The following is a 19,627-nucleotide window of genomic DNA, read 5'->3' on the forward strand; positions in this document are numbered from 1 at the left end:
GTTACCAGCAGTTGTGTGAGCAAAGCAGACACAGTGACCACACACAATCCTGTTGCTTCACATAGATATATGTATGGGTATAGATATACTGTATATACACATGGATTTTTTTTTAATATATATATATATATATAAAATAACACCTTGTTTATAAAGCGACATTTAATTGCCACTGGTTCCCTTCCCGCCCCACAAAAACAATAGTATACAAAATATAAAATATTTTAAATATTTATAAACGTTGCAAGAAAAAAATAGAACTGTACGAAAATATTTTTTTTTCTGAGGTTCCCTCCTGCCCTGTGGGATGAGGAAGAGAAGGGGGACACGTCTGGCCGGCCTAGTGTGCCTTGAGTCCATAGTTGTTAAGTGGGTACGAGTATGCCCTGCCTAATACTATCCGGTCCCGGAGGAGCTTAAATAAGACATAATAATTGCAGAAAAGGATGAGGGCCATGGAGAGCGTGTGGTTCCACTTCTCTGAGCGCAGCAGGGAGTAGAGCTGGTAGCAGACCACGCTGCCTTCGATGAGAATCAGCAGGTTGAGCAGCCGTAAGGGACGGTGAAAGAGGAACTGCAGGGGAAGAGTAAAGAAGGAGAGATTTCTGTCATTTGCTGCTGGGTTGAAGTGAGGATGACTATGGACATAATGCTGTCAGGGACCACTGCAGAGCAGAAGCGGTGCTTGTGCTCCAGCCACCACTAGCTGCCACTTAGGGAAAACAGTAAGGAACGAGGCATGTAGAAGTGGCATTTTGCTGGAGAAGGGGAAGTGGGTGAAATAAACGTATTGGCCTGCTGACACACTTTCCCATTTCCCTGAAGGGTGTTAACTAGAACCCTCTCAGGGGAATGCCACTGCCTGACAGAGCTGTGTCACCTCAATGAGAAAGAGAGCTGTGGAGAGCTGTGTCGCCTCAATGAGAAAGCACTGACAAGGCAGCCATGGCTCCCATCTTGCCCAGAGGTCACTGTTAGACAGAATGGGTAAGCCCCACTGCTGCCAACATGTATCCTGATCAACAGCCCCCGGCTGTCACGGAACACTGAACTCTCTTGTGCTGCAGCTGGGTTTGAGCCTCTCCTCCCTCCCACTGTGGTAAGGCACCAAGCAAGAGAAGAGATACTTGCATAAAAGCGGGCATGGGACACGTCTGAAGGCACTGCTACGTTGTAAGGCCCAACTGCTTTATACAGGCACCGGCTCCGTCGCACCAGAACTCCCTGTGGCCATATTGTGTTTTCTGACCAGCTGTGGGGAAACAATGCCAGAGTGTGAACATCTGTGTTCCCAACCCCCTGAACGAGGGTTCACAGGAATGGACTGCATCTTGAAAAATACCAAAGCCTCTGCCACAAGGACATGTCTTAGCTCCCACTGGAAAAGCACAGAGGGTTGATCACAAGCCCATTCAATGGACTCTTATGTAGTATGAACAAATGGCTCCCAGTGCTAGAACCTTGTCCACTGCAGTGCAGGGAGCCACGCCCTGCCTCTGCTCAAGATGCTCTCAAGTGGCCAAGAAGAATCTCAGCATTCCTTTCTGTGAGGGAACCAGCGGTGACTAGAGGAGCTCAGACAGCTCTCTAGAGCAGCCATATTTGTTTTCAGTAAACAAGGCCAGTAGAGTTGCATGGGGAGTGCAGACACATCCTCAGTAGATGTGGTACACTGCTGGTATTTGCTCATCCACCAGAACATCTCAGCCCCTTGCTAGGCATGCCAAGCCCTGCCATCCCCACACTCACATGTGCTGTGGAGCATTGCTGTAGGAGCCGTGTTCTAGTTTCTGCCACTTGCCAAGGTGGGCGGCAGACCTGTGGAGCAGGTCACAGTACTTGGGGGGCAGCAGCTGCGTGGTGAGCATGACAAAGGCATTGATCCACACCATGATGAGGTGCTCGCAGGACCAGCGCATGTCATAGTACTGGGTGCTCTGCAAAGAGACCAGACAAGAACTTGGCACCACTGTCACAAAGCAGAAGGAGGATGACAAGGGACATACTGCATGTGCATCCAGCAGACCCACACCACACGTTACAGGCATGCGCTTTTGGACCGGTGATTTCGGAGGGTTACGGCTTAGGAGGTGCTCAAGGCTCCCTTCTCCTTGAGCTGCAGGAGAAAGGGCAGGGGATGATGCTGCAGCTGGTGCATCTCCTCCTCCAGCAGCAGGTAACAAGGCAGCTTGCTTGCCACAGAACTGCCCCAGGAGCACCAATTCCACCAAGACTCCTATATGGATTGTGGAGCCCTGCCCATTTCTCTGCACAAACTGGAGCTTACTCAAGTTAGAGAAATGACAGATGAAAAAATATAACCCCCACACTGACAAGAGGTTCTTGGATTTAGTTTGCCAAGCATCCTAGTTGGCTCTAACAGGCTGGCCACCAAAGCCTCTGATCCAAGCGCTCAAAAGCCACGATGTTGGATCTGAGACGGGTAACAACAGGTTCTCTTTTCTAGGAAGAACACTGCTATCCATCTGCCTAGGACAGGGGGTGGGAGAAGGGGAGTTAGTAAGTGGGGTGATGGGACTAGAGGTGCATCACATTTATGGCAATACCTATCTGCCAACCAGGAGCAGTACTAGTGCACTCCGGATGCAGCCATGCTCCGCTATCCGGGCTGCCAAAGGGGAGACAGAGAAAAGGGGAATTAACCAGGAATCTGGCCTGGCAGCAGTTCACACAACATTCAGAAGGAGACAGTGGGCAGGGGCACAGAGAGAGCCAGACAACAGCTACCTTCACAAAGCACAGTGGCAGGAATGCCACGTAGTAGGCACTGAAGAGAGAGTTGAAGAGAACTTCCTTGATCCTGCGGTTGAAGTCTGCTTTTAGACACTCCACCTCATTGCGGATGAGATCTGGGGAAAGGGGGCAGCTGTGGGTGGGGATAGATGTAGGATTATTGAACTGTTCTCTCAGGGATTCCCACAGGAGCGAGAAGAAGTCTTTGACCAGGCTGCTGACAGCTGAAGCCCCATCATCCGCCACCTGGTCCTGTACCAAGTAACCACAGTCTGCAGGTAGAGGCTGTGCTCTGCTGTCCTGGTGGAAGCAGCACAGAGGGACGTAGACACCAAACCTGCCATGAAGGAAAGAAAAAAATGGCTGAAATAACAGCCATCCCAATAGGGGGCACCTCCCCAACAGGTACTGGCCCTGACAAGAGTGACAGCACATAGGGACCCCCCCCCACTCCAGAAGCTAGCAGCCAACTCTTCTCCCCACTAAAAGGCCAGAGGCTGCAGCTTCAACACCAGTGCAGAGAAGTTTTTCTAAATCCCATTTGCAGAACCAACAGTCCCAAAGGCTCAGTTTTCAAGTGGCAGTAAATGCCCCTCACACAAACAGCAGCTGAGGCAATTCACTTCATCAACTCTGTGCCACCTCCTCACACCTTCCCCCAGCCACTCCTGCTTCCTTTTTAATCCTAAATCGAGGAGACATTACAGCCAACACTCTGCTTCCCACTCTGGCTCAAGGCACCCCCAGCAACTGTGCCCCCCTGCCCAGAAGGTTCAAAGTGGTGTCACTCACGGGTAGCCCAGGAAGAGAAGGTTGAGAACAGAATGGCTGCGGAAGAGGTTGACCAGAGTCCAGCAGAGCACCCATCCACAGAGGGTGAGCAGCACCAGGCGCACCATGTAGCACATCAGTGATGTTGCACCCACCTGAGAGGCCTGCAAATGGAGAGGAAACACTCAGCAGTCCTATAACAACCAGGGCTAGAAGATGAGCACAAGGGGTGCCTGCGGAGGAGGAGCAGGGAGAGGGTGCCAGCAGGTACTAGAAGAGGGATAGGTGCCCTCTTCCTCTCAGAATCAGGAAACTGATTCTCTTACTAACATAAATGCCTTTAATTTTATTAATGATTGACAGGATCCAAAAGATTCAAATAATCACGAGTTGTGGGGCATGACTAAAGTAGGGCCTTTGAAGAAAAATTCAGAGCTGCAAAGCAGAAAAATATTTTGCTCAAATCCCTTATTTCTCCAATGATAGCCCAGGATAGCCTGAAACCCATTTCCTCTCTCTCTGTTCTTTAGAAGGATCAGGTCTCAGCATTGTGAAAATTTGCAGCTAAGGGAAAAGAAGATGTGCACCTTCTCGATTCCAAACCCAGATTTCCATAATTTAGCTCTATTGGATGTGTAGGCTGCAGTGTAGTGAGGAGGCATCACAGCAAGAAAGCCTGATCCAATCTCCAGAGGAGAGAAGGAAACTGAGCTATGAAAAGATTCTTAAGGGTTAGAGCCAATACATGGGATGCACAAGAATCTGCATGGAAGATTTCAATGCAGAAATTTCAATCTATGGCAATTCTTACGGAGGATGTGAACTTAAATGAAAATGGAAGGAATCAGTTGAAAAGAGCCCTTCAGAGTTCCCACCTTCTCCACTTATCTATTCAACAGGACATAACTATTCTTTTATTTAATTTACTTATTTTTAAACACTGCTTAGTTGCTTAGCCTAGAGCTGTATTAGCTATTTCAGTGGACAAAACTTCTGAAAATGACCTTTTACAGAGACTCAATTTGGCCTGGTTCTGCTCCCACAAACACAGAGAAGTGTGTGGTGACATGAGTAACCAGGACTGGAAAAGCAGTTCTACCAGTATTCCTATGTCACTTCAGTGTAGTCAGACATTCTCCACCTGACTCTTCCCCCTCTGAGCTCCTGTTCATTCTTCTTGTCTTGGCCAGCCTCCTTATTTGCCTTATTGCTACTTGACTTGCAATTCTCTCAGGCACTTCTCTAGCATGACATAGTGGGGTACAGTACTGTACCTGCAGAGATAAATAAGCCAGTGGGACCATTTAATCTCCTCCTAGATGCAGAGCCAACAGAGCTACCCAATACTACAGGGCATGACTGGTCTTAAGGAGAAAACTCCAAGGCAGAAAAGCATCCTCAAAATCTTAGTCCTTCACACCCAGACTTTTCTGAGGGAAGAAACCTTCCAACCTGCAGGATTTTCCTAGGCCATGGATGACCATGTTCTGCAGCAAGTCCTACAGGCAGTAGAGGGAACAGTGGGAATGTTACCTCAGAGATAATGGCCCACACCAGCCTCCGTGCCAGCATCACTGTGATGAACGCCGCCAGGTGGTAGTCAATGAGGTGAAAATTCTGAAGGAGGAAAGAAAAAAGATCTTCACCAGGAAAAGGGACTCTGAAACCACCCAGATGGGGTGGGACTAGAAAGCTGGCTGCTAGAGAGTACATTAGCACCTCACATAGGCATTCCCCAAATCTCTCTATTAGGGATGAAGGGAAATCCATAAACATTAGTGACACAGGAACGTCTCCAGAAGCAAGATCTCCTCCACAGGGAGATTCCTTCCCATGGAGAGGTTTCCACAGAAAACAAAACAAACCCACCCTTCAGGCAGGTATTCTTGGGGTCAAAGGGACATCTAGAACCAGAATCCTACCATGGAGAACAGGTTGCAGGTTCTCCACAGAAAAGGCCCTGAATAATCAGACAAAGGGCAGCCAAACGAGTCCAGAGTGAGCACACCAGCTCACTTTCCCTCTTGGTCTCAAAATGGTCTGTAGCAACCAGTGCTTCCTGATGAAACCAAGCTGACCTGAGAAACCTCATCTTCATTGGCCATGAAGAAGTTCTCTAGCTGCATCAAGTTAGACACAGCTCTTACAGCTTTTCAGTGAAGCCATTCAATATATTCTGGCCAGAAGAGTCAGTAGACTCTGAATACTGCTGCTTTTGGTACTTCAGGGACATTTTGGGTAAAAAAGAATGCTTGAGTTGTGATGGGGATAAACAAACGACCGTTAAATCCTGGTGGGTAGGGAGCCCCAGAGAGAATGCTTTCACTTCTAAGCCCGCTGTGTCCAGCACGGCAGAGCTGAGCAGGAGGCTGGTGACTGGAACACCAGCACCACCTGTCGGTACAGGTAACTGAGGGACCACCTCGTGCTCCCAAGCAGCCTTTAGGACAGGGTTCCAGCTGCACAGGCCGACTTTGCTCCCTTGAGGCCTGGTGGCTCACAGGCATCTTATTGGGAAAGCAAGAACACTGAAACCGAGGAGGTCGTGAGATTTACATAAGCTGAGGGTCCGACCCCCTCCCCAACTGTGCTGCTCACCTGCTCTGAGATCCTAACAAAAATCTGCACATCTTCCTTCTCTCAGGCTCTGTTGTTTCAACCGGCATGGGGCACTCACAGCAGGAGACAGCTCCTGGAGTCTCAACTCTGTGTCAAACCCTAGGGACTAGCTAGACCATGCAAACATGTGCAAGAAGTATCTCCTGAAGGAGTCCTGCTGACTTCTCTCTCTCTCCTGCCATGATTTTCTCCCCTGTAAAATGGGGGATGACATGGCCCTGACTGATGGGGTGCATGTGAACTCTCATTCACTCTCTTAATGTCAAATGCTTGGTGATTCCTGGATTGAAGAAGCATGAAAGGAGCTGTGTAATGAAAAAGCCCGAGTGATGGCACTTGCTGGGGAACTCACCAGTGAGGTGCAGGAAGCAGGGTGATTGTATGGGTACCACCAGACAGTCTTGTAGATGTTGATGTACTGAATGAAGAGGGCTACCAGAAGGTAGATGAAGAACAGGAATTCAAAGAGGAGGCTCCCATCCAATGGCAGGTCAGGGATCCGGCAGTGACGCACAGGCTCTGGAGTAATCAGTGCTGTGATCGGAGGCGCCGACAGGCTGATGGCACTACCATTCCTGAAGCAGATGGACATCACTTACTTGGTAAACATTCTCCATCATCTCTGACATTTTCCAGGATAGAGTGCTTGAGGTTGTAAATATGAGACTGGGTATTACCAGGGGAGAGACGACAGCAGTTTTTGCATTCCTATTTCTGACATGAGATATGAGGCTGGTGGTGACCTCCATCATCTTAGCTCAGACAAAACCCTTATCCAGAATTTTCCCTGGACGACAGCTTGATCTGTCAGAAGTGCTGTGACATGCCCAGCATGCTCAGAGGAGCAGACATACAGAGCTAAAATCATTAAGGATTCTGTGCTACACCTAACAGTTAATACTGGCTTTCAACTCATCACCAGGGCACTACAGTAGCACCCAGCCTCCTTCTCCAGCACAGCAAAGTGCCCATTGTCTTTCTGTTCATAGTTCCTCTTTTAAAAAGATGAGTAACTAAAAATGGAATGGAGTAGTTCAGCCACTTCCTAAAGGCTAACCTCTCAAGTGTTCTCACACTTCCTTCTTTTCTAGCTTTTAGAGGAGGACAGGACAACTAAAAGCTCTGGCATACTGAACTGGTAGAGGAACTATGCTATGTCTGACTGAAACCAGATAAGCAACGCCCTCCCAGGACCCTGGGGCCCTGACTCCACAGTCTCGACGTCACTTGCTTCCAAAGAACCTCAAACTGTGCTATCTGTCCCTCTGTCCCTGACAGAGAAGTCTGTAAAGGCCAAAGCTAAATGGCTAGGATTGCTCTACTCTGTAAGAATGAACCTATACCAGGGCCCCAGCATGCAGCAAATAGTTTCTCTGGTCTGCCAACTTTTTATGGAAAGAGGTAATGCTGGGCCCTTTCAGTTTTTATACCAAATGTGGTAATCTCAATGTCACTGCATGTCTGTTCCTGTTTCAGCCCCCAACTTCCCCAGAAAATGCAGGTCATCTTTACCAACTATGAGAATTAGTTTCATCAACCTGCAGGTCTAAAACAGAATACGGGCATCCTCCTGCCTTGTGTTTCTATTATGTAGGAGGAGGAGTCACAGCTGTATTCTGACGTGCCACATTAATTCCCCAGGACAGTGAAGGTAGGTGAGCAAGACAAGGACTCATCATTTGCTAGGACTCACTGCTCTGGAAACTGCTGCAGGAAAGACAAATGAAGCATTGTGTGATTTCCACCCCTGTGTGATTTCTACTGTGGCTGTTGTGACCACAAGAGAGTGGTGAAGGGGAGCTGAGACCACTGCCACAACCAGCCTCCACAGGGCTGGTTTTAATGCATGAAGTCAAAAGAGGGGCTGCAGAGGGAAGCATGTACCACAGCAGAGCTGAGAAGAGAAGCTGGAAGAGGTTTGTCACGCAGGACTTGTTCCCTCTTGGATGAGCTGTCTCATAATACCACAGTGGAGGGCTCAAGGTTCCCCTCTCCCAACCCCTCACTTTCACCACAAAGCCATGCTCGCACACAGGGCTCAGGGAGGATCAAGGCTCCTTGCTTTCAGTGCTGTCCCAACAGCCCTGCCTCTGTCCTCACCTGTTTCTCAGACCAGTCCCGTTCCCACAGCTGCCGCCAACCAGAGTCTGGAGAGAAGGCAAAGCGGAACGGCTTAGCTGCTGCCGGCTGGGTCCCCTCCTTCCACCGGGCATGACCAGGAACCAGTCCACTTCCAGTGCCTCCAGCAGGCTGTGCCCTCACACCCACACCACGATCCAAAAGCCTTCCCAAATCTGCAAAGGAGGCAGAAATATCACTTAAGCTTTAACTCTGGTCACACTCACCCAGTTCCAGCCAGGCAAATTCATGCAGAAGGAAGTCACTCTCACACACTCAGAGCCCTGTGGGACAGCCATCAGCACTGTGCCACTTCAATGGCAGCAGGTCACTGTCTGCTTGCACACCCAGAAGGAACACCACTGTGTCTCTAAAAAGGGGCTACTTACATTAGCCATCAATGACTGACAGCACTTACTGCTGGCTGGAAAGCACCACTGAGCATCTCCAGAGCTGGAGATGACACAAATGTGTGCTTTATTTCAAAAGCAAACCTGGTAAGAGCCTTCTCCATTATGTGGTTGAGCTACTAGAGCTTCACAGCTCTTTACAGGCACTCAGCATGTTACTGGCCAGGCTCTGATGCTGGTAGGTAACTCAGACACCCTCTAAACAGACACACTGGTGTCCTTGAACGAAACTGCATGGTCCAGCTCCCTCCTGTGCTAATGCCCAAATTACACCAAGGTAATACATCCATTTAAAAGTGGGTTTAGCTAGCAGAAAAGTGCAGCAAAACACACATGTATGCATGTACTTCAAAGGCACATATGGGCAATGCCATAACCCAGCCCTGAAAAGAAAAATAATTCAGAAGTAAACTTGTACATATTTATTTACCTATTTATTTTTAAAGACACACTTAAATCTATCAGTTCCTTAAAATAAACTACTATGAGAGACGCTGGGCATCTCAGAATATCAGAAACAATAGTGTCATTTCTGGCATAGAGTTTATCACTTCCCATACAATTTTTCTTCTATTTCACTGGTCTCCGACAAGACACTGCAAGGATTTTGGCAGTCAGGAAAGTTTCCAATGCAAACACAGCAGACATAAGGGAGTGAAGGATTGAACTGGAGTGCTCCTGTGCTGTACAGGAACAAGACACCAAGTGAGCATCTCACTACAAGGACTTGGTGTGTCTGTGTGCCTGGAGTCTAAATCAGCCGCCCTTTTGGAAAAATATCATAGCCAGAACCAACCCAGGGACCAAAAAAGCACATCCACCTTCTGGGAAACTCTACATGTAGCTCTGAAATGTACAGATGGAACCTATGGACTATTTATAATTCAGTCATCACCTCCTTTAAAATCCAGAGAAATCACAGCTGGCAGAAATGCCAGAAGTTTTGTCAGTGAGTCACAGGACTGTCACCATGAACACAGTGCGCAGGAGTACTTCTCTAAAAAATTCCCTCAAAGAATTGCCCTTTGTATTAAAATTTCCCATCCTTCATCTCTACTCCGATAAACAATTGTCATTAATGAAACCAGGATAGCAATTCTCAAACTTTCAACAAAAATCAAGATGTTTCAAATGATGAATGCTTTCTGCATACTCACACAAAAGTCAGTTGGAAAAATCAAACCAAACCAAACCCAAAAAAACCACACAAAAAACCGGAGATCCAGGAGGGAGAGAGAAAAAAAAAATAGGAGATACGAAAATGCATGAAAGGCAAGCAAACATTGGAGAATTTTGGTTTTGAGGTAAATAGTGTGTTTTGGCAGACTTTAATACTCTTATATCTCCAATAGCAACACAACAGAGATTGAAGCCTTCCTTACCTTTCTTGTCAAACAAGAATTTTCAGAGATTTTCCCTAGGATGTTCTGGAGTTTTATTTGGAAATATTTCTATTTCAGGAATTAAATATAAACAAGAAAATTCTCCTGAATGTGTAAGATCAGCAGGGGCAGCAACAAACAATGCAGAATTCACTTAGGGCATTCAGACACTTTTGATAAACAGCTAAAGTGAAGGAAAAAAAATGAGGAAAAACCCCAAAAAGAACAAACTTGAAAGCCACTTTAAGCCAAATTTAGCTACCACAGGGCCTGTGATAGCTGAAACAACTGGTCTGATTCGACCTACAGGATATTTATGATAATGGATGCAATATGTTGGTGGTCTAATTAGTGCTATTAACAGTGGAAGGTATTTTATAGCACATTCAATAATTCATGTAAATAATTTAACAGGTCTCATTAGTATCACCCCATTAGTATGCCTCACACGCTTGCCAATACAGACACTTGGACACAGAGCAATCGCAATTGCAGCCCCTGGCTTTACAAACCAGTAAAATGCAGGTTTCTACCAGTAAAAACAACTGCCTGTGGAAAGAAGCCATCCTTAACGTCAGTGCACGTATTTTAAATGCACTTGAATGAGCCCTTTCACAGTGATTCATGAACATATAGACTGGGCAGCTCCTCAAGCCAAGCTTTAAATAACTTTAAATACTGGAGTCAGATCAAATTAGGTAGGCATTTGTTGGAGCAAAATCTGCCTAAGAACCATCCCTTTTTTTGTTTGCTTTTATTTTGTAAAACTAGCCACACAAAACTGAAGCTCCAGAGATAAAGCTAAACAAAGCAGTGAGATTACACATCAGATTGTCTCTAAGTCTGCTTTGTTTTGGCCTTGAACCAATCAACACCCCTCCTTTTTGAGGAGAAAGACATGGGGAAAAGCAATTTTATAGCTTTCAATTAATAAACAAGGGCATGATTCTACTTTGAAAACGAAAAAAAAAGGTGTCCATAAACCCTTACACCAACAGATAATATTCCAAGTCATATTAAGTATTAATGAAGAGTCCACCCTGCTCCCTTCTCTGTTTGCATTCCCCACCCCATCAGTGATCATATTTTATAGAGTCATGCAGAAAAAGTGAGTAATGAAAGATAAAAGCTTTTCCTGACAAGACTCTTCAGTCCATTAATGTGATTCCATGCTGTTCTTTCCAGTTCACTTACAATTTCTCTCAAAAAATAAGCAACATGCTTGTGGTCCCCTCATCCTCAAATCCTCAGAACCAGTATTACCTAGCCTCCAAGATATCCTCTCTGAGGCAGATGTGGGCATCATAAAAACACACAGGCAGAATCTGGAGAGCAGCTACAGAAGAGCAGACAGTGGTCCCTGCACAGGGAAGGGATGTAGGTAGGGACAGCTCTTGGGTTCAAGGGCAGACCATGCTTCAGGACAGAGACAAAACTTTCATTTGTGACACAGTTACAAGAAAATCCAGAAACAGAAGGTATCAAATGCTCTGATTTCCAGTTCCTGCTTTTAGGACCACAGAAAGCACTTGGTAATTTTTTATTTCTGTGCCACAATACCCTTCCTGCCCATCAGCTCCCCAGCTATCCGGACGAGGCAGGATCGTGGCAGGATCAAGGCAGGCAAGAACCACAGCTCTGTGCACGACTTTACTGACAAAAAGCTAGGCAGATGAATTACTCACCAATTCAGAGCTGAAACAGTGCGCAGCCCTGTCCTGCTCACCAAGGCCCATCACTCAGAATCATGTTTCTGCATCAGCAGCTGCCCAAACAGCTCTTTCAAGAGGCAATCAGGAGAGAGTCAGTGACTCATCAGAATGGCAAGTGTGCCTGTTTCCCATCTCTTTGCTGGAAACGCTACAAAGCTCAGTCAGTTACTTTGATGGTGTTAACATTTTTTAATTGGAGAAAACTCCAAGCCTCTCCAGTCTTGTTGGGAAGCTTGCTGCACCGAGACACGAGAACTCCCAGAGTGTGGAAGACATTCAGGTGGCTTTCCTTGGCTCCACAAGTCCTAGCACCAGTTACTCACAAGAGCAGAAAGTGAAACATGGCCATCCTCACTTGGTGCAATGCGGCTCAAGAAGACCACAGGTCTCTCACTGCAACTCACCATCTCAATTAGAGCAACCTTCTTCCTGCTGAGGAAGCATGTGACAGCTGGGGGTGAAGCAACACACGGCCTCTGTGGTGAGGGACTCTCTCTGCCTCCACAGCAACACAGACACTCCTGGCAAGACTTTCCATTCAGGGTGCCCGTGCTCTATGGAAACACACCTGCCACGTGTGCAGAGCTCCCTGGCAGGGAGGCGCAGCCAGCCACCCCCACGACATGGCTGCAGACCACTGACACAAAGCACAATTAGCTTCTGAAACTGAAAATGCTCTCTTGGTTGCTAATGTCCTCAACTCAACTCACTGCAGCTGGTCAGCCTAATCCTAAACTTGCAGTTGTCCAGCAATCCTCGTATCTTTGCAAATTATCACACAAGTTTTCCTTTGAACTTTGAACTTTTGAGAGTCCTAGTTACTATACTATATTTTAACTTCCTTTTAGTGTGAACTTCTTATTTATTTATTTAAATTAAAATAAAAAACAACCAAAACAAATCCAAACCCCTATTCTGACAGCTGGAAAAACAGACACAAAGCTAATAATTGACTCACCCAATATAACACCAAAAAGAAAAAAAAAATCACCAGAGAGCCAAGGAACAGAGATGGCTGCACCCAAGCCTTGGTCACAAGGCCACCTTGTCAGCACCCTCACATCTGCCACAACGGAAGCCACAAAGACACAAAATTTCTGTGAAAGCCCCAACTGGTCTGGGAATAAAATAAGCATTTAGTTGTTGCAAGGGAGGAAACAACCGACAGGTTATCAGATGGAAAGCTAAATATTTGGCTTGCACAGAGCTGCCCCGGTGCTAAGTCAACACAACCTTTCAACTCCGGCTGGATCCAAAGGCACACACCCGCCACCTGGCCCAGAGCTGGGAGGCAAAACCGGTTAGGAGGGAGGTCTCCAAGTCAGCACATTTTCCAAGCCCTCATGCCATACAGAGAGATGGATTAATATGGGGATTTGGCACAGAGAGAGACAGAAACCCCCTGAAGTGCAGCCCAAGCAGGAGAGCTGGGTGGGGAATCACCACTGTCAGGTGATGCACCAGCAAGACTAATTTTTGCTCAGTGACTAATAACCTCCTCTGTAAAAACAAAACCAACCCATCAAGACCACATCAGTGTAGGCTTTTCTGATACAGCACAACTCTGGCTGAAGAGGTTCCATCTACCAGTCCTCTACACAGGTGCCAAAACCAAAGGGTCAAAGTAGCAAGATTGTGGCAAGCATTAACAAACAGGATATGTACTGTATGACTTATTTCTAGTGTTTTCAGCAAGGAAGTGTAGAGCTAAGCAGAAAGGTAAGTGGGAAAAATAGAAGTTTTAGCTTAAGACAAGGGGAAGGCAGCGCCTGCCATCTGCAGCTGCCACAGTATTTCAAATGCCCACATACAAAAATGGGAATGGGAAAGAAAAGTTTTTCAGGAAAAGCCTTTCAAAGTTGAAGTGCAGTAAGCTCAGTCAGCTCATTCTGCAGACATGTTAAAGTGTAAGATGTAGATTTAAGTTCTTAATACTCCAGATAAACAAAATTATCTAAGATACTAAAAAAGCCATTTTTAAACACAGAGAAATCCTATAAATTCCCTAAAAATCCCCTCAAAGACCTTACTTTAGGGGGTGCAAGAAGAAGTCTCCACAGGTATGCAGGCAATAGTGTCCCCTTCAGAAGACAGGCGAGTTCAGGTTTTGTGAATCGGAAGAAAGTTGAGACACATACTAAGCACTCTAAACAAACCTCTGGAGAGTACAAGAACAAAGCCACAATTCCTGGTGTAATAAAACAGTATTACCTTATATTGCCATACAATTACCTTGTGCAACTAACTGCTGCAGCAGGTCAAAACAAACAGCTTAGGAAAACTTCAATGAATGACTGTAGTAATTTTATGAATGAAGACAAGAGAATTTTTATTCCAAAAGGAAGTAAAAAAAAAAAAAAAAAAAAAAAAAAAAAAAAAAAAAAACAAACCAAAGCCACAATGCAAGACCCTCAAGGCTCAGCAGCTCCAAGTGGCCAATAACACTCCTCACCAAGCCAACCAGTATTACACAGCTAGCAGCAAGACATTAACATTTTCTTTGGCTTCTTCTGATGTATACAGCAACACTCCCAGCCAAATAGTGGATCCAGGAATAAAGAAAGCATTGGCTTATTCTTGTGTGAGAACAAGACAGAACTGCAAAGCTGAGCTTTTCCAGCAGCAGAGGGAAATGCAGGCCTGACCAGTTGGCTCACAGTCTATTTTGGTCCTCGAGTTCCCATGCTTCTGAATTGTCTGGGGAAAGGGACATCCAGCCCAGCCTCATCCAGAGTGAGAGACCCAAACTAAAGAGCTGCAAGGAATTACTGAGCCAGACAGTTCTCTGAGTGTGTAACAACACAGAAGTTTTAACTCCAACTCCACATTAGTGATAGAAACTGAAGTTCTATTTAGAAGGGGACACTGGTTGGGAAGTGAAACACAAGGGCAGTGTTTCAGCAGCCACAACACAGGCAAAGCTATTAAAGCTGGCTGCTAATACAATTTATCAACACGCACTCACTCCTAAGTACATCTTGCACCAGAGCTCTTCAGTAAACATTACGCACAGTCACAGCTCTGCTAAAACACAGCTACAGATCACCCTCCATAATACCATGCCATGTGCAGTAACTGGCAAAGTCAGGGAATTTTAGGTATGGCCACTTAAATTTTTTTTTCCAAGATATCAAGGCAAATGCACAACAAAACAGATCACTGCTGACAGGGAAAAAAGAAGGAAAAAAAATAGAAGATGCTCATGCTTTAAGAGCCCATCTTTTAAAATTTTCCATCAAGCAAGCCACCAAAATAGGCATTCTCCTCCCAACCTTGAACACAAACCCACAGTCTAATGGCCTGAGCACAGGCCAGGATATCTTCTGCTTTTTAATCTTTCCTCTTCAACTGACTTCCAGGGAACTTGTTTTACCAATACAGGCCTCAGTTTCCTTATCCAAAACATGATAAACTGTTCAAAAGTACTTCTCCTCCCAAGGGTCTCTGTAGGTAGTAGTGGATATTTTTTACAGTATTATTTTAGCGCTTTAGACAAGCTTTTTTTAAAACAAACAGAAGCAGCTTTCCTGCTGGTTTTGTTCCTCTGCCAATCCCTATGTTTAATTTAATGGAGATCAGCCATGATGACAAATCATGGGGAGTCACTAGGATTTTTCTATTTTGCCCTCAAATAGCTAAAAATAAGGCAGGCATCTGCCATCTGTAGCAATGAGCTTGAGTGCATGAAGAAGCACACAAGTTAAAAACCACTTCCTTGAGCCTTTCACCAAGTCATCACACTGGCAGTCACAGCAGAAAGTATCAGTGAGACAATGCTTTGCACATCCCTGATGCTGCAGAAAAGCAACAATATTGCAGGGAATTTTAAATACATTGTAATTTGTATAAATCATAAATTTGCATTAAAATATAAACCACATATGAGAATGCACCAATTCTCCTCTATTTGCCTCTTAAGCAACAGGTTCAGGTGACATAAATATTCCCCACAAAACAGTAAGTCTTCAATTCAACCTCCATGACTTTGGTAGGCAGGACTCAGAACTTTTTATGACTGTTTACAGAGCAACTAATCCAGCAGATTGAGAAAATGCAATAGGATACATTAATCCCTTGTATAATTAATTATACTGATACTAATCCAGCTGTCTGAATCTGCATCCATGCTCCCTTATATGTATTTCTGGGCTGCAGATGTCTACTGATAATTTTGCTTTAAACCAACAATTCCAAACCTCCAAAGTATGCCACTGCACCCTGTCTCTCAGGACAGCTCTCCTGACCAGGTTGCATTATACCCACTTCTCACTACCAGAAGTCTCATTTTTGCTTGCAATACCAAAAAAAAATTAAGAAAAGGTTGGAAATAACTCACCAATGACAACAGCCCCCAAAGAACAGGATGGAATCTTCCAAGACAGTTTGTGAAAGCTTATGAGCTACTTTCCCAAATCACACAGCTACTACAGATTTACCTCTGATATTAAAAATCCACCCGCTAACAGCTATTCCTACCTAACTGCTACTTACCTAACTGTGATAGGGTTAGAAACAAATGGACTAAAGTTCCAATTTTAACTGCCAGAAGAAAACTTCTTGCAGGATTTCATGACTCTGTGGCACAGGGAAAACACTGAGACTAAGGAGCAGGATGGTCTCTGAATTGCTACTATCTTGTTGCTTTCCACCACATCCATCTTCAGCAACTGTACCTCTACTGAGGAGTACTGAGTGGCCCAACTGGTTTCTGACCTGAATGCTCATGGAAACTGGAAGCCACCTTAACAAACATTTCTAGCACATTTGCTCTTGGCTGTATTCTCAAACATCCAGATTGTGTGCCTATAGAAAGAAAGAAAGTGTTGAGTTTTATGAAAACCAGGTTGGAGTCAATCTGCATTACATATTCTTTCAGAGAAAGATTTGTGTTCAGTGCTACTTAGTTTCAAAACCAGCAGAAAGGTCTGGGACTTCCCCTTAAAACACTGCATACAGAAGTAATTTTTTTAATCCAAAATATCAGAACTAAGAGGAATGTCTGAAGAACAGACAAAAAAGTAATTATGCCTGTCTGCTTTTGAGTACTAATAACAGTACATCTACATTGGCAATGTTACATCAGCACAAATGTTGCTAATACAGGCAGGCCAGTAAGATGAGAATTGCTCTATTTCCTTAGCTTCCACTGAACCTACTGTGGTAAATGCCATTAGTGGCTCTGAAAAACACGTAATTTCAGCAAGGTGTTCATCTGTATAATGCAAAAATTTTTATAAGAATTCATCATCTTACAAGCAGAATAGAAACATGCACTGCAAAGTAGGAAGCAAAATGTTTCATCCCCATTTTACAATCAGAAAGACTAAATATAAGAATAAGAAATAAAAGCCCTGCATTTTCAAAATTATTAACGATTTTGAATGCTCTGGTTGAGGCAGTATAGACACCTCTATTAGTAGGAACATGGACACCCAGAGCTTCTGAAAGTCAGGTCTCAAATGCTGCAAAGAGACAGCCAGGAATGAGCTGTACAGGAGGCATGCAGGTGTTCTATGGTCCTGAGATCAGGAGTACACACTGAGCACGGGTCACTGTGTCACTGATATCACTTGAGCTTCATGTTGTTCCAAATAAATCAAACCTGGAAAACATTACCACCTGCTGTGCTGGTTTGTCCAGCAAAACCTCAGGCAAAGAAGCTCAAGAAAAGGAACAGGGAGTAGCTGCATCTACACCTGAAGAACTTCCAGTCAGATAAGGGACAACAAGGAGCACATGAAGTTTCAGCCCAAACCCCAGAGGGGTCAGCATTGCCTGGCTGCACACCAGTGAGCCCAGACTTTACCAGCAGAGTATCACCCAAGCACCTTGGCTGAAGGACTCTGCACTCCAAGAGCTGCAGCTGGAAGGAGGAATGAGCATCAGAAACAGTCAATAGCAGGAGTGCCAGGAGGTGAGCCATGGAGCAGACTGTGGGTTAAAAAGGGTTGATGTTCTCTGCCTTCAGCATCCTGTAAAATTGGAGCTGAGCCATTCCAATCCCACCCCGTACTAGTGTATCCCTCTCCCAGAAATCTCTTCTGGTCACAGTGAGTTAACAGATAGAAGCGATGGATACAGAAGGGATGCCTTGTCTCCCTGAATTTTGTAACTCACCCCTTTGTAACACAGACATCTCACTTCTCCACTTACAGTCCTAACAGATGACAGGGACACGAGGGGCCCCTTACTCACAATGAAAAGCATGCATGAGAGCAATCAGAGATTGCAAACAAAGCTGCCTGTGTTTCTGCTGTACGTTCACATGTTAAAATGATGCTGGAGTAGGGAAGGAGCTGCCTCACGTAATAGGGAAAATCATGCGCCCAACTGCTAGCCTATATAAGAGAGAATGATTGATACACTGTTTTCACTGCGATACAAAAAAGAACAGCGAGAGAAATGTGCACCCACATCCATTCTGGAAACGGTACCTTATGGCGGGTTGGATTTACCTGGACTTACAGAAGATTGCCTCAGTTCATCATCTTCCACAGCACAGTGCCCTTGCAGGACTGGTTACCTAGGGACAGCGCTTTAGAAGCCCAAAGCGCACTCTGCCGTGACCCCAGCCCGACTTCCTCGTGTTTAATCCTCAACCCTCCTCCCCCAGAGCACCCGGCTCCCAGCAGCGTGCGCGGACCTCCTGCTTTAACCCAAACACAGCAGGAAACGTCTCGAAGGAGAAGCCCGGGACCAAATGCCGTAACTTACCAGCAGGACGGAGCAGACCCGGCGGAACCCTCCCCACCACTCACTCCCACACAGCCAGACACACACACCCACGTTTCCGAGGGGGCTTCGGCGGTCGCAGCCCGCCGCCCGCCTGGGTCGCCGTGGCTCTCCCGGCGCTGCCCACGGGAGCGGCGGGGCCGTACTCACACATCCAAGCGCGGGCGGCGGCGCGGCTCGGACATCAGCCGGCAGCGGGGTCCCCTCCGGCGGCAGCGGCCCGGCGGCGAGACCCGGCCCCGGCAACCCCCGGCCCGCCCGGGGGGAACGAGGCTGCGGCGGCGGGAGCCCCGCGGAGCGTCCCTCCTCCCGCCGGGCAGACCCACCTCGCCGCTGCCCCGCGGCGGGGCAGGAGCAGGGGAAGGGATAGGAGGAGAAGAGGAGGCAGGCGGGCGGGTCCGGCCTCGGCGCCCCGGCGCGGCCCTGCACAGCGCCGGCTACCCGGGAGACGTGGCAGTGAGGGCTGATGCTCTCATCACGCGGCGACAGCGGCGGCGGCCCGCGGCGGCAGCGGCCGGCCCAGGGAGGGCAGGAGCCGCGGGGAGGGCGGGGCCGCGGCCGCGCCGCGCCGCCATCTTGGGGGTGGCAGGCAGGGCTCAGGTGCTGCCGCCGGCCAGGCCTCGCTGCTGGGGCTCCTCAGATCCACACCGAAACACGTAATCAGTCAGGTCGGAAAAGACCTCTGAGATCGTGGAGACCAACCTATGGCTAATCACCACCCTGACAGCCAGACCATGGCACTGAGAGCCACGTCCAATCTTTTCCTTAAACACCTCCGGGATCCGTGACTCCACCACCTCCTTCGACAGCCCATTCCAATGTCTAATCATCCTTTTAGTCGAAGAAATTCCTCCTAAAGTCCAATACAAACCTCCTCTGGCACAGTTTAAGACTGTGTCCTTTTATCCTGTCGCTTGTTACCTGGGAGGAGACCAAGAGAGTGATGCAAGGTCCCCCCAAGCTTTCTCTTCTCCAGGCTAAACCCCAGCTCCCTCAGCTGCTCCTCAGAGGACTTGTGCTCCAGACCCTTCACCAGCTCCGTTGCCCTTCTCTGGACTCGCTCCAGCATTTCAATGCCTTTCTTGTAGTGGGGGGCCCAGAACTGGACACAGGACTCAAGGTCTTGCTG

At 46.8% G+C, this 19,627-nt stretch overlaps 1 protein-coding gene across 2 annotated transcripts; it reads right to left on the bottom strand.

Annotated features, from left to right (window-relative positions):
• Window positions 1-146: 146 nt before the first annotated feature.
• On the bottom strand, window positions 147-18,729 carry TMEM39A (transmembrane protein 39A). Of its 2 annotated transcripts, XM_058045122.1 has the most exons (9): window positions 18,649-18,729; window positions 8,245-8,438; window positions 6,497-6,719; window positions 5,059-5,142; window positions 3,547-3,689; window positions 2,749-3,091; window positions 1,750-1,937; window positions 1,132-1,252; window positions 147-574 (listed from the first exon to the last, which is right to left on the bottom strand). In XM_058045122.1, the coding sequence occupies exons 2-9, from the start codon at window positions 8,355-8,357 to the stop codon at window positions 341-343; spliced, it is 1,449 nt and encodes a 482-aa protein (XP_057901105.1). In that variant the 5' UTR covers window positions 8,358-8,438; window positions 18,649-18,729; the 3' UTR covers window positions 147-340. The 2 variants fall into 2 exon arrangements, with proteins under 2 accessions (XP_057901105.1, XP_057901106.1); XM_058045123.1 differs by lacking the exon at window positions 18,649-18,729 and having other exon boundaries at window positions 8,245-8,748.
• Window positions 18,730-19,627: the final 898 nt, after the last annotated feature.

This window comes from Melospiza georgiana, chromosome 2, assembly GCF_028018845.1.
Source record: "Melospiza georgiana isolate bMelGeo1 chromosome 2, bMelGeo1.pri, whole genome shotgun sequence".
Lineage (NCBI taxonomy): Eukaryota > Metazoa > Chordata > Aves > Passeriformes > Passerellidae > Melospiza > Melospiza georgiana.

Excerpts from the sequence above, each read along its gene's own strand:
- TMEM39A (XM_058045122.1), bottom strand. The coding sequence starts at position 8,357 with ATGCCCGGTGGAAGGAGGGGACCCAGCCGGCAGCAGCTAAGCCGTTCC. Across the intron at positions 6,720-8,244 it reads GGGACTGGTCTGAGAAACAG|GAATGGTAGTGCCATCAGCC; the intron begins GTGAGGACAGAG and ends CATCTGCTTCAG. Across the intron at positions 1,253-1,749 it reads AGCAATGCTCCACAGCACAT|CTGGTCAGAAAACACAATAT; the intron begins GTGAGTGTGGGG and ends GTTTCCCCACAG.